The sequence below is a fragment of the Artibeus jamaicensis genome, unplaced genomic scaffold (assembly GCF_021234435.1).
Source record: "Artibeus jamaicensis isolate MK-2021 breed Jamaican fruit bat unplaced genomic scaffold, CSHL_Jam_final contig_391, whole genome shotgun sequence".
NCBI classification, from domain to species: Eukaryota; Metazoa; Chordata; class Mammalia; order Chiroptera; family Phyllostomidae; genus Artibeus; species Artibeus jamaicensis.
In genome coordinates, this window is record NW_026521814.1 from 13,191,753 (window position 1) to 13,207,253 (window position 15,501).

The following is a 15,501-nucleotide window of genomic DNA, read 5'->3' on the forward strand; positions in this document are numbered from 1 at the left end:
TAAAAATAAGTGCATAGATTAGGACTAGTCCTAAAGATACTTAATTTTTACACTTTCATCATAAGAACTTAAATGCATTTCTGCATTTGCAGTAATTGCTCTGAAGGAGGAAACCGAAGCGCCATTTCGGTGCAATAATGGTAATCGCTGCAGTTCCTGCCTGTGTCATGTTGATGTATGACTGTGTAGCAGAGGGCATCCTTCTGTACTCATACATTATCAAATTTGAGAGCACAATATTTGATTCTGACCAACCTTTAAACTGCCCACAATGTTCGTGAAAAATAGATGGAGCTCTACCCTGGGTTAAAAAAAATGAACCCATGTTTCAGAAGCAGGAGGGTCAGGAAGCCAGCGGCAAGGTGAGATGTCAGCACCATGAATCCCATACCGTTGCAGCTCATCAGTGAGGTCTAGTACAATGATCACAAGCTAAAACTGCTGTACTAATGAAGACAAAGGTCTAAAAAATTAGATAGAACCAGCCCTCTGACAGAGGGCAGAGCCTGCTGGACAATAATGCAGAAATAAGGACATAAATCACTCTTTAGAAATAATAAAGCCTATAATGCACAAATTGGATTGTTTACATGTCTATTGGAGGTACTGCTAAAAACAGAAGTGTCAGCCACTGCACCTCTTGCGAGTTGTCTGGACCATGGCAGCCTCAAATCCAGGCACTTGATTAGAAGGCAAGTCATCTGCTTTCTACCTCTCTTCTAACTCCAAGAATGCAGCACTCCCATCCTGACACAGTTTAGTAGTTTTGTGCCAGCCTGACCTAAAAGGAGTGCTGGACATTCAGGTTTGCTTCAAACTATTACTTACAATTGTTTGCTGGGTGGATACATTGGTCTTATCAGAATCTACTAAAACCTGAACAGCTGCTGTTTGGGGGGAGGGGTGGCAGGGTACGAGGAGGGAGGAAAGCAGGAAAGAAAATCCCCCCTCTTCGGCAATGGCGGCAACTGTCCTTAAATAAATCAAACATCATTTCATTTCATTAGGCCCAGCCACAGAAGATTTCATTATTAGAAAGATGATCATATGAACATATGTTCATACAAACCTGCATGAAGAATCCAGGGCTTCAAAAACCAAAAGAAAAAAATGTGTGGAAAACAATCCACGACATCCACCCAAAGCACGTTTCAAGCATATCAATTTTATTTCAGATTGTACTCAATTTAGATTATTTTATAAAATTCACAGCATCCTAATCCAAAAATTATGTATTCTTTGGCTGTGTGAACAGTCATAATTGAGAATATAAGTTCATTCCAAAATTTGATCCCTTTTTGTTCCTAGGAAAAATAATTTTTTAAAGCAAACCACTGTAATTTCATAAAATGTGTCAGTACTTGGCAGGTAGGCAAAGGCTTTAGAATTCTTGCTATAGACGGCAAGGCATAAATTGCTTATTTCATTTTTAGAAAAAAATAATGAATAACCAGAGTGACTGTAATTCATAAAAATATACCACACTAGTGCAAGTTTTAATTATAGTTGCCATGTACAGTATGCATTGCCTTTTAATGATTTTTAAGGCAAGTATTCAACTTTAAGGTTTGAATTCTGATGGCCTATATACTGAAAGCAAAAATAATCTTCTTATACTGTGTGAGTGCAAGCATGTGTGTGTATCCAGGCTCCACCAGAGAGTGTCAAAAAGCAGCAACTTTACCCAGAAAATTCCTAACTTGATGCCAGTTATAACATTAAATGGGTCAGGAATGATATAATAAACATTAAAAATTAAAAAAGATTGTTCAATACCCCATTCCATAGCTAAGTAAAATATGGGATCAGGGTGTGTAGGAATCTTCCAGAATGGGAGCTAATTAAACAAACTCAAATTAATCCAAATTAAACTCAAACAAATCCAAATGATGGATTCATGTGAACTAGGAAAGAGTTTCTACCCTGGAATCCCACCCTAGCATATTGGCTCTTATGTCATCTCCAGTTCAGCCTATTCATAGTTACTGAGCATCTATGCCTGGCACTAAGAATGCAAAACTGAATGGCTCCTCCCTCCCATCAGTGCACTCACAGTTTCCACATTCTCATATCTTGAGCTAGTCCTTCTCACTTTCTAGTCCCAATTCCTTTACTTGTAGGAGCTCCAGATAGAAACAGCACACCAACCACTAGCTAGTGCTGACCAAGCTGGGTCTGACAACTTACATGAATCTACTCTCTAGACACCAGGGGTGTCCAACCCACGGTCCCCAGGGCCATAGGTGGCCCAGAATGGCTGTGAATAAGGCCCAACACAAAATTGTAAATTTACTTAAAACGTTATGAGGGTGTTTTGTTTTGTTGTGTGTGTGTGTGTGTGTGCCTACGTATTGCAATGCATTTAATGTGTGGCCCACAACAACTTTTCTTCCAGTGTGGCCCAGAGATGCCAAAAGGCTGGACGCCACTGCAACAAACATGTAGCAGACACCATACCAGGTTTTAGGTTCATTTCAATTTGTGTTGTTTGAAGAGGAAAAAAAAAAAAACTGAGAAACACTGTCTAACTTCAGTGTGTACGGTAAAATGAGGGAGGCCAACAACAGCAAGAAGTCAGGGCACTACAAGTCACATATAGTGTATAAAGTGCACATAAAGTGCAAGGGGAACAAAAAGCAAATAACTGTGTAGGAAAGCTGACAAAGATGTCACTTGGAAGATTACAGATAAAGCTGGGACTTAAAGACATGAGAGTTTAACGAGAATAGCATCACAGAAGGCCAGTGCCCAGCATCTCTCAGAAGCACGAAGTATCTTTGATCAGTGCATGGGGAGGAGTAGTGGGAGGTCTGGAAAAGTAATTTAATTTCTGAAGGGCATCCTTACACACCACCTAAGGAGTCAGCAATCCACAAATGAGCCTTAGAATATTTTGAAAAATTTGTGTTTTCGCAAAGTCTAACAGCAATGTAAACAATGGATTAAAATAAGAAAGAAGACAAAGGAGTCAACTGGAATTTACCTAAATTAGCAGTAAAAAGTTATCTGGCCCTTTCCCTACTGAATAATTCAACTAATTTGAGATTTGCAAAGTTTCCCAAACTATAAAACCTGCACTAAGACTACAGCAGTGTTTCCCATTCTGTGTTAAGTGTGCGCATGCACGCATACTACCCATTCAACAGATCATTTGTCTCCTATAGGCCAGACACTAGGAATGCAATGATGAACAAAAACAGATACAGCCCTGCCTTCATATTATGAAAGAATTTCAAGGGGAGGGTGTATGAGTGGAGAGTCTGACAAATGTTCGGCTGAGAGGCAGCTGATGAAGTAACACTTGAGTTATCACAAAAATATGAGCCCAAAAGAACATTAGTCTATTTCTTGGAGCTACCAAAGGAGAAAGTTCATAGGTATTGAAACAGACAAGGACTTCAAAATTTTAGGTTCCAAGTCCATTTACAATATCCACAAATTAAGAGGTCTTGATGATTTTTTTAATTGAATCTACTGGGGTGACATTGGTTCACAAAACCATACAGGTTTCAAGCCCACAGCTCAACAAAGCATCATCTGCACACTGCACCCAACACCCAAGCAAAGTCTCGTTCCGTCTTCATCTCCCCTTTGCCCACCTCCACCTCCCCTACCCCACTTTCCCTCTGGCTAGCACCACACTGTGGTCTGTGTCTTTGTGATATATATATATTTATATTTGTTTTTTTAAATCCCCTCTCCTTCTTCCATCCAGCCCCCTCCTCCCCCCAACAGCCCAGGCTCTTCCATGTATCCCCACCTGCTTCCTGCTCAATGGGATTCCATCCCCTCCGTGGCTGTTCTGAGAACTACAGAGAATGTACCAGAGTACCCGGAGCACAGTGCCTGACCAAGAGGAGCACTCAAAAAATGTTCATTTAATTCCTCACTTTCTTCACCCGTCAAAATCAGACTAACTAGAAATATTTATTTTCACAAAAACAAATTATTTTTCCCAGTTTTCCTAAACTAAGTGCCAGAGATCTGGTAAAAGTCTTTGGCAGCTGAAAATTTGGCTTATTGTTATATAATCCTGGAATAAGAACTTAAAAAACTAATTTATGAGGGAGATTTTTGAGAACACTTTTTAATCTTCTCAGAGTGCTTCCAACTTCTATCAAGTTTGCTGCCAAGGAAAAAGGATGGTATAAGTGTTTTTTTTAAAAACCTAGAGAATAATACATAAAGCAGAAAAATCTAGGTTTAAAAAACATCAAATAATATAGAACGATTGAAGTGGATAGTGTTTTCTTCTAAAGCCCCTGAGCAGCACAAATTAAACCACACACAACAGGAGCCTGGAGGGGAAAGGAGAAAGAATGGGAAAGTAAACAGCATCAAAAAGGCAAACTGAATAAGGGCGACTGGGGGACATCTACTATCCAGTAAATGCAACAATTTCTAAAAAGGCATTTTAAATAGTATTAAAGCATAAAATGTGGTTTCTGAAGAGGAAAGAAATTAGACTGAGACAATAGTTTGTAGATTGATACAATTTAATTAGATTTTCAGTCTGTACTCGTCTTTTATTGTTTACATTCCAATAAAAGCCCTTTTCTATTTTTATATATTTACCTAAACTGAGAACCTGAATATATTTACTTATTAACTGGATGGACTTAATACATTTATATCTAATAATTTTGAGGAAAGTCAAAGTACAAACTAAGATTTGGCAAACCATCAACTCGCAACCAACTCTATCTTGCTTCATCTTTATGTAAGTACTCGATTTTTAATAGCTCTTTGGTAGCTCATGAACTATATTTAAATCTCATATAATTATAACAATAAAGTTATATTAGATAATAACACTACATTTTCTTCCAATTTCCTAAGGCATCTCTGTTCTCCATGATTGTTTCAAAATCTATCCACAAGTTATCACCATTCTTTGACCCTTTGACTGATTTGCACATAATCCAACAGGTAATATTGTAATTTTATAAAGCAGTATTATAAGAAAAAATTTTATAAGTTTTAAGAGAGTTAAGTACTTGCCATCAGTTGGAAATAGAAGTAAACATGTTACATTTTTAAAGTTATTTTTAGCATGAGTATTGACTAGAGGGTAAAATTGGCATTTCGACATAAAGCATCTTGCATGAAGAGTTGGGATCTGAAGCTCTGGCTTATCTGACACGCTAGTTATCCCCGTAATCTTTTTTTTTTTTATATTTTATTATTTATTTATCTTTAGAGGGGAAGGGGGGGAAGGAGAGAGGGAGAGAAACATCAATGTATGGTTGCCTTTTGTGCGTCCCCTGCTGGGAACTGGCCTGCAGGGAACCGGCCTGCAACCCAGGCATGTGCCCTGACTGGGAATCGAACCGCGATCGTGTGGTTCGCAGGCCCGCGCTCAATCCACTGAGCTACACCAGCCAGGGCCCCGTAATCTTTTGTAAGTCATTTAGCTTCCAGTCATTTGACATTTGACATTCAGCAAAGAGTATTAAATAAATATTATTAGTTAATTAAAATCTCCCCCCACAACACCCACAGGAAGCTATACCTCTCCTGACTCACTATGTTCTCCATAACAATAATGATTGTGTCTAAAGCATAAAATGAGAAAGACCAATTTCAAGAATAAAAGGCATAATTGAACAACTAGCAAAATGCCCAAATTTGGGTCCTAACTGGACTTATTCAATGTAACAACTATTTATTGAGTGTCCCTGTGCCTACGTGCGTGGGGGAATACTGCGGGTAGAGAGAAGAAAGGCATAAGGAGGTTAGGTATTAGAAAAAGTTAGCATATGCCAACCACAGAAAACATTAGTATAGCCACAATAAAAGTGTGGGAGGCGGGTAGCAGGGGACAGTGGCAGTATTGTGGTGAGAAATGCCAGCAGTAATTAGCAGCAAAATTACACAGGCTTTGTAGGCCATGTTAGTAAATTTAGACCTCTTCCCAAAACCAAATAATATTTTAAAGGTTTAAGCAATGGCGTGGTGGTACAATTTAATTTCTAATTTTGAAAACTCATTCAGCCTACAGAGCACAGAATAGATCACAAGGGCCAAGTCTGCAGACAGATTTTCTACTTACCAACTTGCTTACTGTCTCTACACCTCAGCTTTCTCTTCTATAATCCAGGTAAGTTTTCACAGGGTTGTTGCCAAAGAACAAATAAAAGTATACATGTAAATAGCATGTTTCTCAGCACAGAGTAAGAATGCAAATGTTTATTATTAATGTATTGTTAATGGGACAGAGAAATGAGGACAATAACTGGAAGATGTTTATGAGACAGAAATTGAGTTAAGATACAGGACAAAGAGGAAAGGAATTAGACAGACTCTAGTTTCTGGCTTGAATAATTGCTCTATTTGATGGAATGAGAAACACAGGTGGTTCGAAAGTTTTGAAGGTTTGAAGGAGAAGATAGTGTTCATTTTTTAACCTGTTGATTATGAGAGACATTCCAGCAGGCAGGTGAATCTAGTGCTCTGAAGTGAAGGAAACGGATCAAGGCTGGAGGTGGGCGAATCGAGAGCGACAGATGGAAATTATGTCCATGGAGGCTGATGAGAGCCTCGAAAGGGTATGTAGAATAAAGAAGTGCTGACACTAGGTAGAAACTATGGAACAGCAACGTTTAAAGGATGGGCAGGGGAAGAAAGGCCTGCAAAGGCCACTGAAAAAGAGGAAGCTGAGGAATGAGAATAGTGTGAGAACTCAAAATTCAAAAGGAAAAAAAAGGGTGTTTCAAACAGAAGGGAGTGCTCAGCAATGTCAACACTTTGAAGCAGTGAAATAAGGACTGAGAGCTTTCACTGATCTAGCAACAAATTCTTCATTCACAGAACAAACGTGTGTTGAGCAAGCACTGTGCTAGGCTGCGGCGATGCCATAATAAATACAACAAATGAGGGCCTTGCACACACAGATTTGATGTTGTGAAGATAAACTGTGAACTAATCAACAAAACACTTATTTTATTTGGAATAGTAGAGATTAAAGTGACATAACAGGGAGTAAAAAGCACTTTATATAGACCACTTTAGATAGGGAGTTTGGGAGGGCATCTCTCTCTCTCTGAAGAGGGAAGATTTAAACTGAGACCTGAAACAGGAAAGGGCTTAGAGTGGTCAGAAAACTGACAGAACTCTGAGACTATAGCATATTGGTGAGGGAGGGATGGAGTGAAACCAGACCATGTTTTGTAGATTATGCTGAGAGCACAGTGAGAAAGGTTTAGATGATGGCCTGTCAAGTATGTAAATAAGGAAGTTAAGGTCACTCTAGCTAATAGAGCTTAGTTGTTTGCTTTTCCTCATTTATACCAGCCTTCATAATCAGAATAGAACATTTCACCACTCTTTCAACCATGAACTGTTTATTACAATAATATCAGAATAAACTTTTCTACTTTAAAAGGAACTATATGATTATGGCATGTTACTTGTTACATTAATTTTACTAACCCCCTTTTAGTCTTCCATATTTCTTTCAAATATAATTCTCATATTTGCTTGATTCTATCACAAAATTATATTTCTCTGGGGTATTTTCAAGAATTGTGTACCAGAATTTGAATGTTTTATACCAAGAAAATCAGCACAGTGTTACTAAAACCTGATGAAATTCATAGAAAAAGGTGATATTCCATACAGCCTATATTCCTTAGTTTTAAATTCCTATTTCCTTAATCCATATAGTTATATACATGTATATGATGTTGACGAAGGATACATTGGCTTGATTCTGAGCCACTGAATTGAATGCTCATATAATTTTTTTCATTTCCTTACCTGCAAGAGGAAGAATTTATGGGCCTTTCATATTTCACAAGGTTATCAATAATATAAAATACTACCATTTAATTAATACTGTATCTATTAATTGTCAGACAGTGAGGCAGGCACATTACATAAATTATTTTCAATCATCCTCATACCCCCAAATAGGTATTATTCTTCCCATTTTACAAACGAAAAAATAGTCACAGAGATCAGGTGCCGTGCTCAAGACTTCTGAGCTGGGATTTAAGCCAACCTCTGTAACCTTGAACACTCTGCTCACTATACTGCAATGCTTCAGACGATTAACAGGCAGGGTTTCTTAAAAATACCTATCAGATGTAAGGTTTAATAAACATGAAGATGAATTTTAAATAAAAATGTAATTTTATTAAATTTTAATAAACTGTACAACTTAGAAATATTGGCCATATACACCATTCGTATATATTTCTCCTTTTCTCATAATACCTTGAATTCAATTTTTTAAATAATGAATAATAGAGGTAAAAGAAAGAAAACATAACCACACTGTATTTAAGGTGCAAGAATTACCATTCTGGGTCAAAGTTTTTTCCCAGTAAATCTTTTAAAGACTTTATTTATTTATTTTTTAAGAGAAGGGAAGGGAGGAAGAGGGAAAGAGAAACATCAGTAGGTGGTTTGTTGCTTCTCAGGCGCCCGGGCACTGGGGACCTGGCCCGCAACCCAGGCATGTGCCCTGACTGGGAATCAAACAGGCGACCCTTTGGTTCACAGGCCAATGCTCAACCACTGAGCCACACATGCCAGGACCCCAGTAAATCTTCAATACACATTAAATCCAATGAACTACCAGTAACAAACTTCTTTTTCTCATAAAACTTATGTATCTCTCAAAATTAAAAATTACAAATGGCCTATGGTTTTCCTGAATCAAAGAAACTGAATCTGATTAGAATCTCTAATTGTCACTACTTCTCTGAATTCAAAAGGTAACAAATCCCCATAAAAGCATCATAATTTTCCCTCAGTAGTATTTATAGATTTACTGCATGGTAAGCTCTTCCTACTAAAACTTTTCAGGCAGCTAAGTTATTCACCAAGATTCTGTCTAAAGAAGTCTAGATTTTTAACAAAAAAGAGGAACTGAGGCAGGTGAGGCAGCAGCTGGCAGATGTGACTTCCCACATTCACATGCAGATAAGCTGGGAGGAACAACTGGGGAGTGAGAGCACACAACCTAACTTTCAGTTTGGGGAAATAAGCCTCAAAACCTCTGGCTGTAAAAACCTGTGGGGATTGAGGGAGTGGGAGAAACTCTTGGACTCACAGGAGAGTTTGTTTGGAGAGGCCCACAGCATCCTAGAATGTGTGCAAACCCACCAACCCAGGAATCAGCACCTGAATGGGCACAATCCACTTGTGGGAAGCGAGGGAAGTGATGGAAGGTGGGGCAAGAACCAAGCAAGACAGCAAGTGGCACTGTTCCCTCTGACCTCTCCCCCATATACAGCACCACAACACAGGGATGAGGGTTGCCTCAACCTGACAAGCACCTAAGGCTCCACTGGTTACAGTGTAACAGGTGCACTGAGACAAAGAAACATGGCCCAAATGAAAGAACAGATCAAAGCTCCAGAAAAAGAGCTAAGTGATGAGGAAATAAACAACATATGAGATGCAGAGTTCAAAACACTGGTAATCAGGATGCTCACAGAAATGACTGAATTTGGTAGAAAAATGAAGGAAGAAATGATGGCAATGGAAAGTGAAATAATGCAAAATATACAGGGAACCAACAGTGACAGGAAGGAAACCCGGACTCAAATCAATGATCTGGAACAAAAGGAAGAAATAAACCTCCAACCAGAACAGGATGAAGAAACAAGAACTCAAAAAAATGAGGAGAGGCTGAGGAACTTCTGGGACAACTTTAAGCATTCCAATGCCCAATATCCAAATTATAGGGGTACCAGAAGGAGAAGAGGAAAAGCCAGAAATTGAAAACTTATTTGAACAAATAATGAAGGAAAACTTCCCTAAAAAAGAAATAGACATGCAAGTCCAGGACACTCAGAGTCTCCCAAAGAAATTCGATCTGAGAAGAAATACACCAAGACACATCATAGTTAAGTTACCCAAGATTAAAGATAAGGAGAGAATTACCCACAAAGATTGCCCATAAGACTATCAGCTGATTCCTTAAAAGAAAACTTACAGGCAAGAAAGGGCTGGAAAGACATATTCCAAGTCATGAAAGACAAAAGATCTACATCCAAAATTATCCAGAAAAGCTGTCATTTAGGGCAGATAAAGTGTTTCCCAGATAAGGTTAAGTTAAAGAGTTTATCATCACCAAGCCTTTATTATATGAAATGTTAAAGGGACTTCTCTGAGAAAAAGAAGATCAAAACTATGAACAGTAAAATGATAACAAACACACAACTATCAACATCTGAACCTAAAAAACAAAAATAAAAACTAAGCAAACAACTAGAATAGGAACAGAATCACAGAAATGGAAATCACATAGAGGGTTATCAGTGGGGAGGGTGAGGGGGAGAATGGGGGGGCAAGGGTACAGGGAATAAGAAGCATAATTGGTAGGCCTAAAACAGACAGGAGGAGGTTACGAATACTATAGGAAATGGAGAAGCCAAAGAACGTATATACACAACCCAGGGACATGAACTAAGGTGGAGGGGCAATGCTGGAGTGTAGGGGATGGCATGCAGGGCAGAGGGGGAGAAAGGGGAGAGAAAACTGGGACAACTATAATAGCATAATCAATAAAATATACTTAAAAATTTTTTAAGTAAATGTAAAAATAAAAAGAAATTACTACCAGATCACCTTTATTTTCCTTAACAAAATACACACAAGAGCACAAAATGCACTTATAATATCATTATTTTACAAGTATAAATAATGCTCAGAATTCAAGTACAGTCAAGGGCAGAAATATTTCCTATATGTTATATGTAAACATATGCTAATTATATACATTATGTGCCTTTGGCCCAGCTGCAAAATAAGAGACATCAAAAGAAACACTGCACTTGATTCTTCAATTGCATTTTTACCAAGATTTCATACCAATACCTAGTTATAGTTAAAACTTTCATACTGCTTAATGTAAATGCCTAAACAGACATTTTCCCCCCTGGCAAATATCTTGAGAGTAAAAATTCTATCAATTTTTAATGATGAAGTATTAAAAATCTTAATTGAGTTTCATTCCTTAAAACAAACACTATTAGAACTTATTCCTAACCAAAGTTCTTCCTATGTCAAAATAATATTTACAGGTCACGCATATAGAATACAAGAATGCTATCAGGTTTGTTTACTTTTAGGGTGGAAAAAATTTCCAAAAGCTGTCTAAACAGTGTGGGTCTTTATACATTCAAAAGGATCTTACTTCACTGATATCACTTGCTTTTAGTTTTAATATTTAGTAGATAATAGTTCTGACATATCAAAATAGCTAGGCAATCTGAATTCAAATGATATTGAGCATATCAAAAAAAAAAGCACCACCTAAAAAGCAGTAACTGACATCAGCAAAACTACAAATATCCAGTTGAAGGCACGTGGAAGCATTTACTACATTGTCAACAAAGATTCTCCACTTAGTTCAGGATTAGGAATAGAATCAGCTGCAGGAACTGTTGGTTTGGCTTCATTCATTGAGGTTTCCTCATTCTCGGCCTCTTCTTGCTTCTCCACTGGCTCCTCTGTGCCAGGTGCTTTTTCAACCCCTTCGTTTGTCTGCTCTGTATCTGTTACTGTGTCCTCTGTCTGCTCTGTAGTGCTATCAGAAACATCTTGCTCTTCTACAGATTCTGAAAAGACAAGGAGTCAAGACTTCAGAAATACCTGAGTGTTAAATTGCTAAGAGATAAGCAAAAGATAAGCACAACATAAGCACACACATACATGAACTAAGAAACAGTAAAATCTTAAATCTTTAAAAATCTTTTTTAAAAATCTTTTAAAATGCATACTTAACTTCCTATAGCTTATTATATATGAATTTGTATGGATGAAGGGAAAAAACAATTTGAAGGAAACAAACCCATAACATACTTTTATCTAAAGCTCCCTATTTTTATAAAATTTAGGAACTTTCATAATACTTAGGAATTTTCCTGAAGACATATTTGAAAGTTGAATGTCAAATCAAACAATACGGCAATAGAATTATGTGCTATAAGACAATAGTCCAGCAAACAAAGCAAAGGTATTAACTCTCAGGTTATGTTTCCTGAAGGAACTGACTCCCTTGTGCCCAGGTAACCCTGCGGGCAATACATAAATATGCACCTTCGCATGTATACAGGCAGTGCTATTCCCCACACTGATTTACATCTCTATTATCCAAGGACTTAGAAGTAAGTCAGGATCCACCTTTCCCAAAGGCATGAGAAGTCTCCCCTCATCCCTCTGTGCAAGAGAAGTCCTCAGCATTTAAACATCTGGGTCTGAATATGCTTCATATCTATAATGCTAGGGAGGGAAAGAGAAGGATCTTTTGTCCCTGTCTCTACAACAGAAACTAATTAAAGATTTTGGTCCGCCCTGGCTGGTGTAGCTCAGTGGATTGAGTGCGGGCCTGGGAACCAAGCAACCACGGTTCGATTCCCAGTCAGGGCACATGCCTGAGTTGCAGGCCAGTTCTCTCCCTCTCTCCTTCCTTTCCCCTCTAAAGATAAATAAATAAAATCTTTAAAAAAAAAAAAGATTTTGGTCCCTATCTGAAAATTTTTGAGTTTAATTAAATTCAAATCCGTTAATAATAATTTAATAATAATGACAATTGTATTAAAGGCCCTATAATTCTTCGAAATCTAAAGAATGGGGGAGGGAGTGACAGGAGCAGTTTTGTTTTTATAATAAATAGCAACTAATATTCTTGCTAGCAACAATATGGTTAAACCACATCGGCTAAACAAATAAGCAGATTTGCCCTCATAGAAGATCCCTTATAATATACTACAAGTGTTACTGATCCAAGATTTCTGGAGGAGAGGCCAGTCTACATTAGTAAAAAGTTCTAGTTCAGTTACTGACATAGTACAATGTACGTGTGTGTGTATGCATGTTTTGCTAACTAAATTTAATTAATAGTTTTACAAAGAAATCATGTGCTATATATATACACACACACACACACGTTAATATGGAAGTTTTATAAATTCATTGTTTTACCCTACCAGTTTTAATAAATACAAATCATACCTCACACACTTTGTGCCAAAACAAAAAATATTTTAAAAGAATTATTTCCATAAACATATATTTTAGACTCTAGTTTATATAATTAACTGAAAATTTTTTCCAATTTTTATATATAGGATGAAGGCCAAAATTACAGTTAGGAACATCCAAGTTAATGAAGTTTCACTATATGAAAATTTTATATAATCACAAAAAGTAGTAAGGAATGGTTCTCAAGATATATTGTTCCAAATGTCACAAAAATACTATTTTACCTTAAAAGGAACTTAAAATGGCATTGCTCTAACACTTTAAGTCTTTTAAAAAGTCCAAGGTAAAAAGCAATAAATTATTTCAGTTTGGTATGCGAATGTTCCAGTGTGCAAAGGAAAAGCAGAAACTGCAAATGAAATTCTGTGGATATGTAGATCATTCCTGCTATGTGGGCAAGTAAGTTCTTCAGTAGAAAACTTCAGGAATTACCAAACATTTGTAATTCTACCCTCAAAGAATTTATCCAGGATAGAATTTTAAGTTATGGTTTTCCACAATTCTGGCCATAGAGCAATACTTACTTGCCAAGAAACTTACAATCTGTTATAATTTAGTAACCCTTCTGAAGCAAACCAATAAAGCCACACAAAATGAAAAAATAAAAAGCTCAGAATACATAACTCAACTAACCAATAAACATGTTTAAGTGAACAGAGATGGGCCCACACAGTTTGCTTACACTGCCGGACAGACTGCCTGAGCACTCAACAGGAGTGCTTTCGAAGTTCATGGTTCATCATATTAAGATATAACTATTTTCAGAAATACATCACTATTTGAATTCATTTGATTTTAAAATCCTTGGATTTTAAAAATGCAATTAATACAAAAAGTAGAATTACCATATTTAAATTTTTAATGCCTATAAAGATGAATTCTAAGAAATACCATTTGCTGTCATAATTAGAAAATGGAATTATATACAAAGTTTGATAATCAATACTATGTTGTATTTCAGAGATGATATGGAAAACCAAAAGTTGGTGAAATGATAGGTAGGGCTTAAACATAATTAAAAAACTTGTTAATGGCTACTCCTCTTTTCCCAGGGTTAATTTGTAGAAAAGTAATTTTAATAGCAGTAACACTACAAAAAACCGGCATGTGCCATGATGCCTGTAATGCAGATATTGGCCACTCTGAATGACAGATATTCACTGTTTGAATGCCAATGCTATTTTGTGACAAGTCACCCAAATAAGATGTAAATGAACTAGGTGTGCAAGAACAAAGAAATACTTACCAATTCAATAACTAGACCACAGAGCATTATATCATTAAGCATATTCTAAAGATACCTTATTTCTATGGGAAAGTATTGTTTGCCTGGTCTAATAAAAACAATTTTTTCCTGGGAAGTTGTAATTTAAAATTATTTGGTGGTAATATATTACAGAAGATGTCAACATTTGGGTATATAATACTAAAAAAGAAATCAGCCTTTGGAGTCATACCACTTTAGACTAAAATTAAAATGAAGTTACCTCGATGATCTAATTCCATCTGTAAGAAAATTCTGAAAATCAACTTTGGCATCTGTAATGCCAAGAAGACGATACATTGCAATATGATAAAACAAAAATGACCCATGAAATTTGTTCCATTCCCCACTCCTACCCCTTCCAATAACCTTAAGAGAGAAGCTTTTACTATCAAATCAGCTTCTAGTTGTTTGGAGAAAGCCTCAACTCAACAAGACAACTCAGAATCATAAAACTGAGTGTAAATGTAAAAGTCCCACTGCCTCACTTAAAGCCATACACATGCAAAACCATGTAAGAACATCAACTTGCCTTTAGGATTTTAGGTTAGCTCTTCAGAGAATAATTTTCTAAGAAAATTAAATAACAGTCTGGCAAAACAATTTCACCTAATTCTAAAGGAAATACATAATTTCCAAAGAAAATGACATGATTCTATTTAGATTATGCCTCTGAAAACTCTCCATATTTTGATGAATGCATTTAGATTCTTTATATTTTATTCCTTTATACAATACCCAAAAATAATCTGCCTAGCTAACACATCAGTATTTAGTATAGACTATAAAATTTGCTCAAAGGAAATTTGTTAAATTAAAATAGAAAATTTGTCTTTGAACTTACAAAAGTTACTACAAGATTTTTCTGTCTTAAGGAAAATGGCCAGCTTATTTTAAGGAACAAGTCATGGATTTCATCTCAAACTTAACTCAGTGGATCAATGAATAAATAAACTTCAGTTAAATAAAAAGTACCTATGAGAAAATAGCTCATATTCAATGTAGAGAATTCTATTTACCATTTGTGAACAGATCCATTAGATGAATAAGAATGTATCAATTAAGCAATGATAGAAAACTATTCAGTGAAGGTGATTTAGAAAAGGGAATCCCAAGGCCAAAATTCTCTATGTCTAAAGCATGCATAAACATACTACAGTTAAGTTTACATCTTGAGTAAACTTTACATAATTAAATATAAAGGTATAAGCTTTTTAGGTCAGGTAAATATACAGAAC

The 15,501-nt window shown here is 36.5% G+C and overlaps 1 protein-coding gene across 4 annotated transcripts in view; it reads right to left on the bottom strand.

Annotated features, from left to right (window-relative positions):
• Nucleotides 1–4,533: 4,533 nt before the first annotated feature.
• The window catches only part of LNPK (lunapark, ER junction formation factor), a 318,489-nt gene continuing 307,521 nt past the window's right edge, over nt 4,534–15,501 (bottom strand). For 2 of the 4 annotated variants that reach the window (XM_053665038.1, XM_053665039.1), the window contains exon 13: nt 4,535–11,573. In XM_053665038.1, coding sequence (XP_053521013.1) covers nt 11,335–11,573 — 239 coding nt within the window. In that variant the 3' untranslated portion in view covers nt 4,535–11,334. Of the gene's footprint in view, nt 11,574–15,501 lie in introns of all 4 variants that reach the window. The other 2 variants (XM_053665041.1, XM_053665040.1) reach the window with 2 other exon arrangements.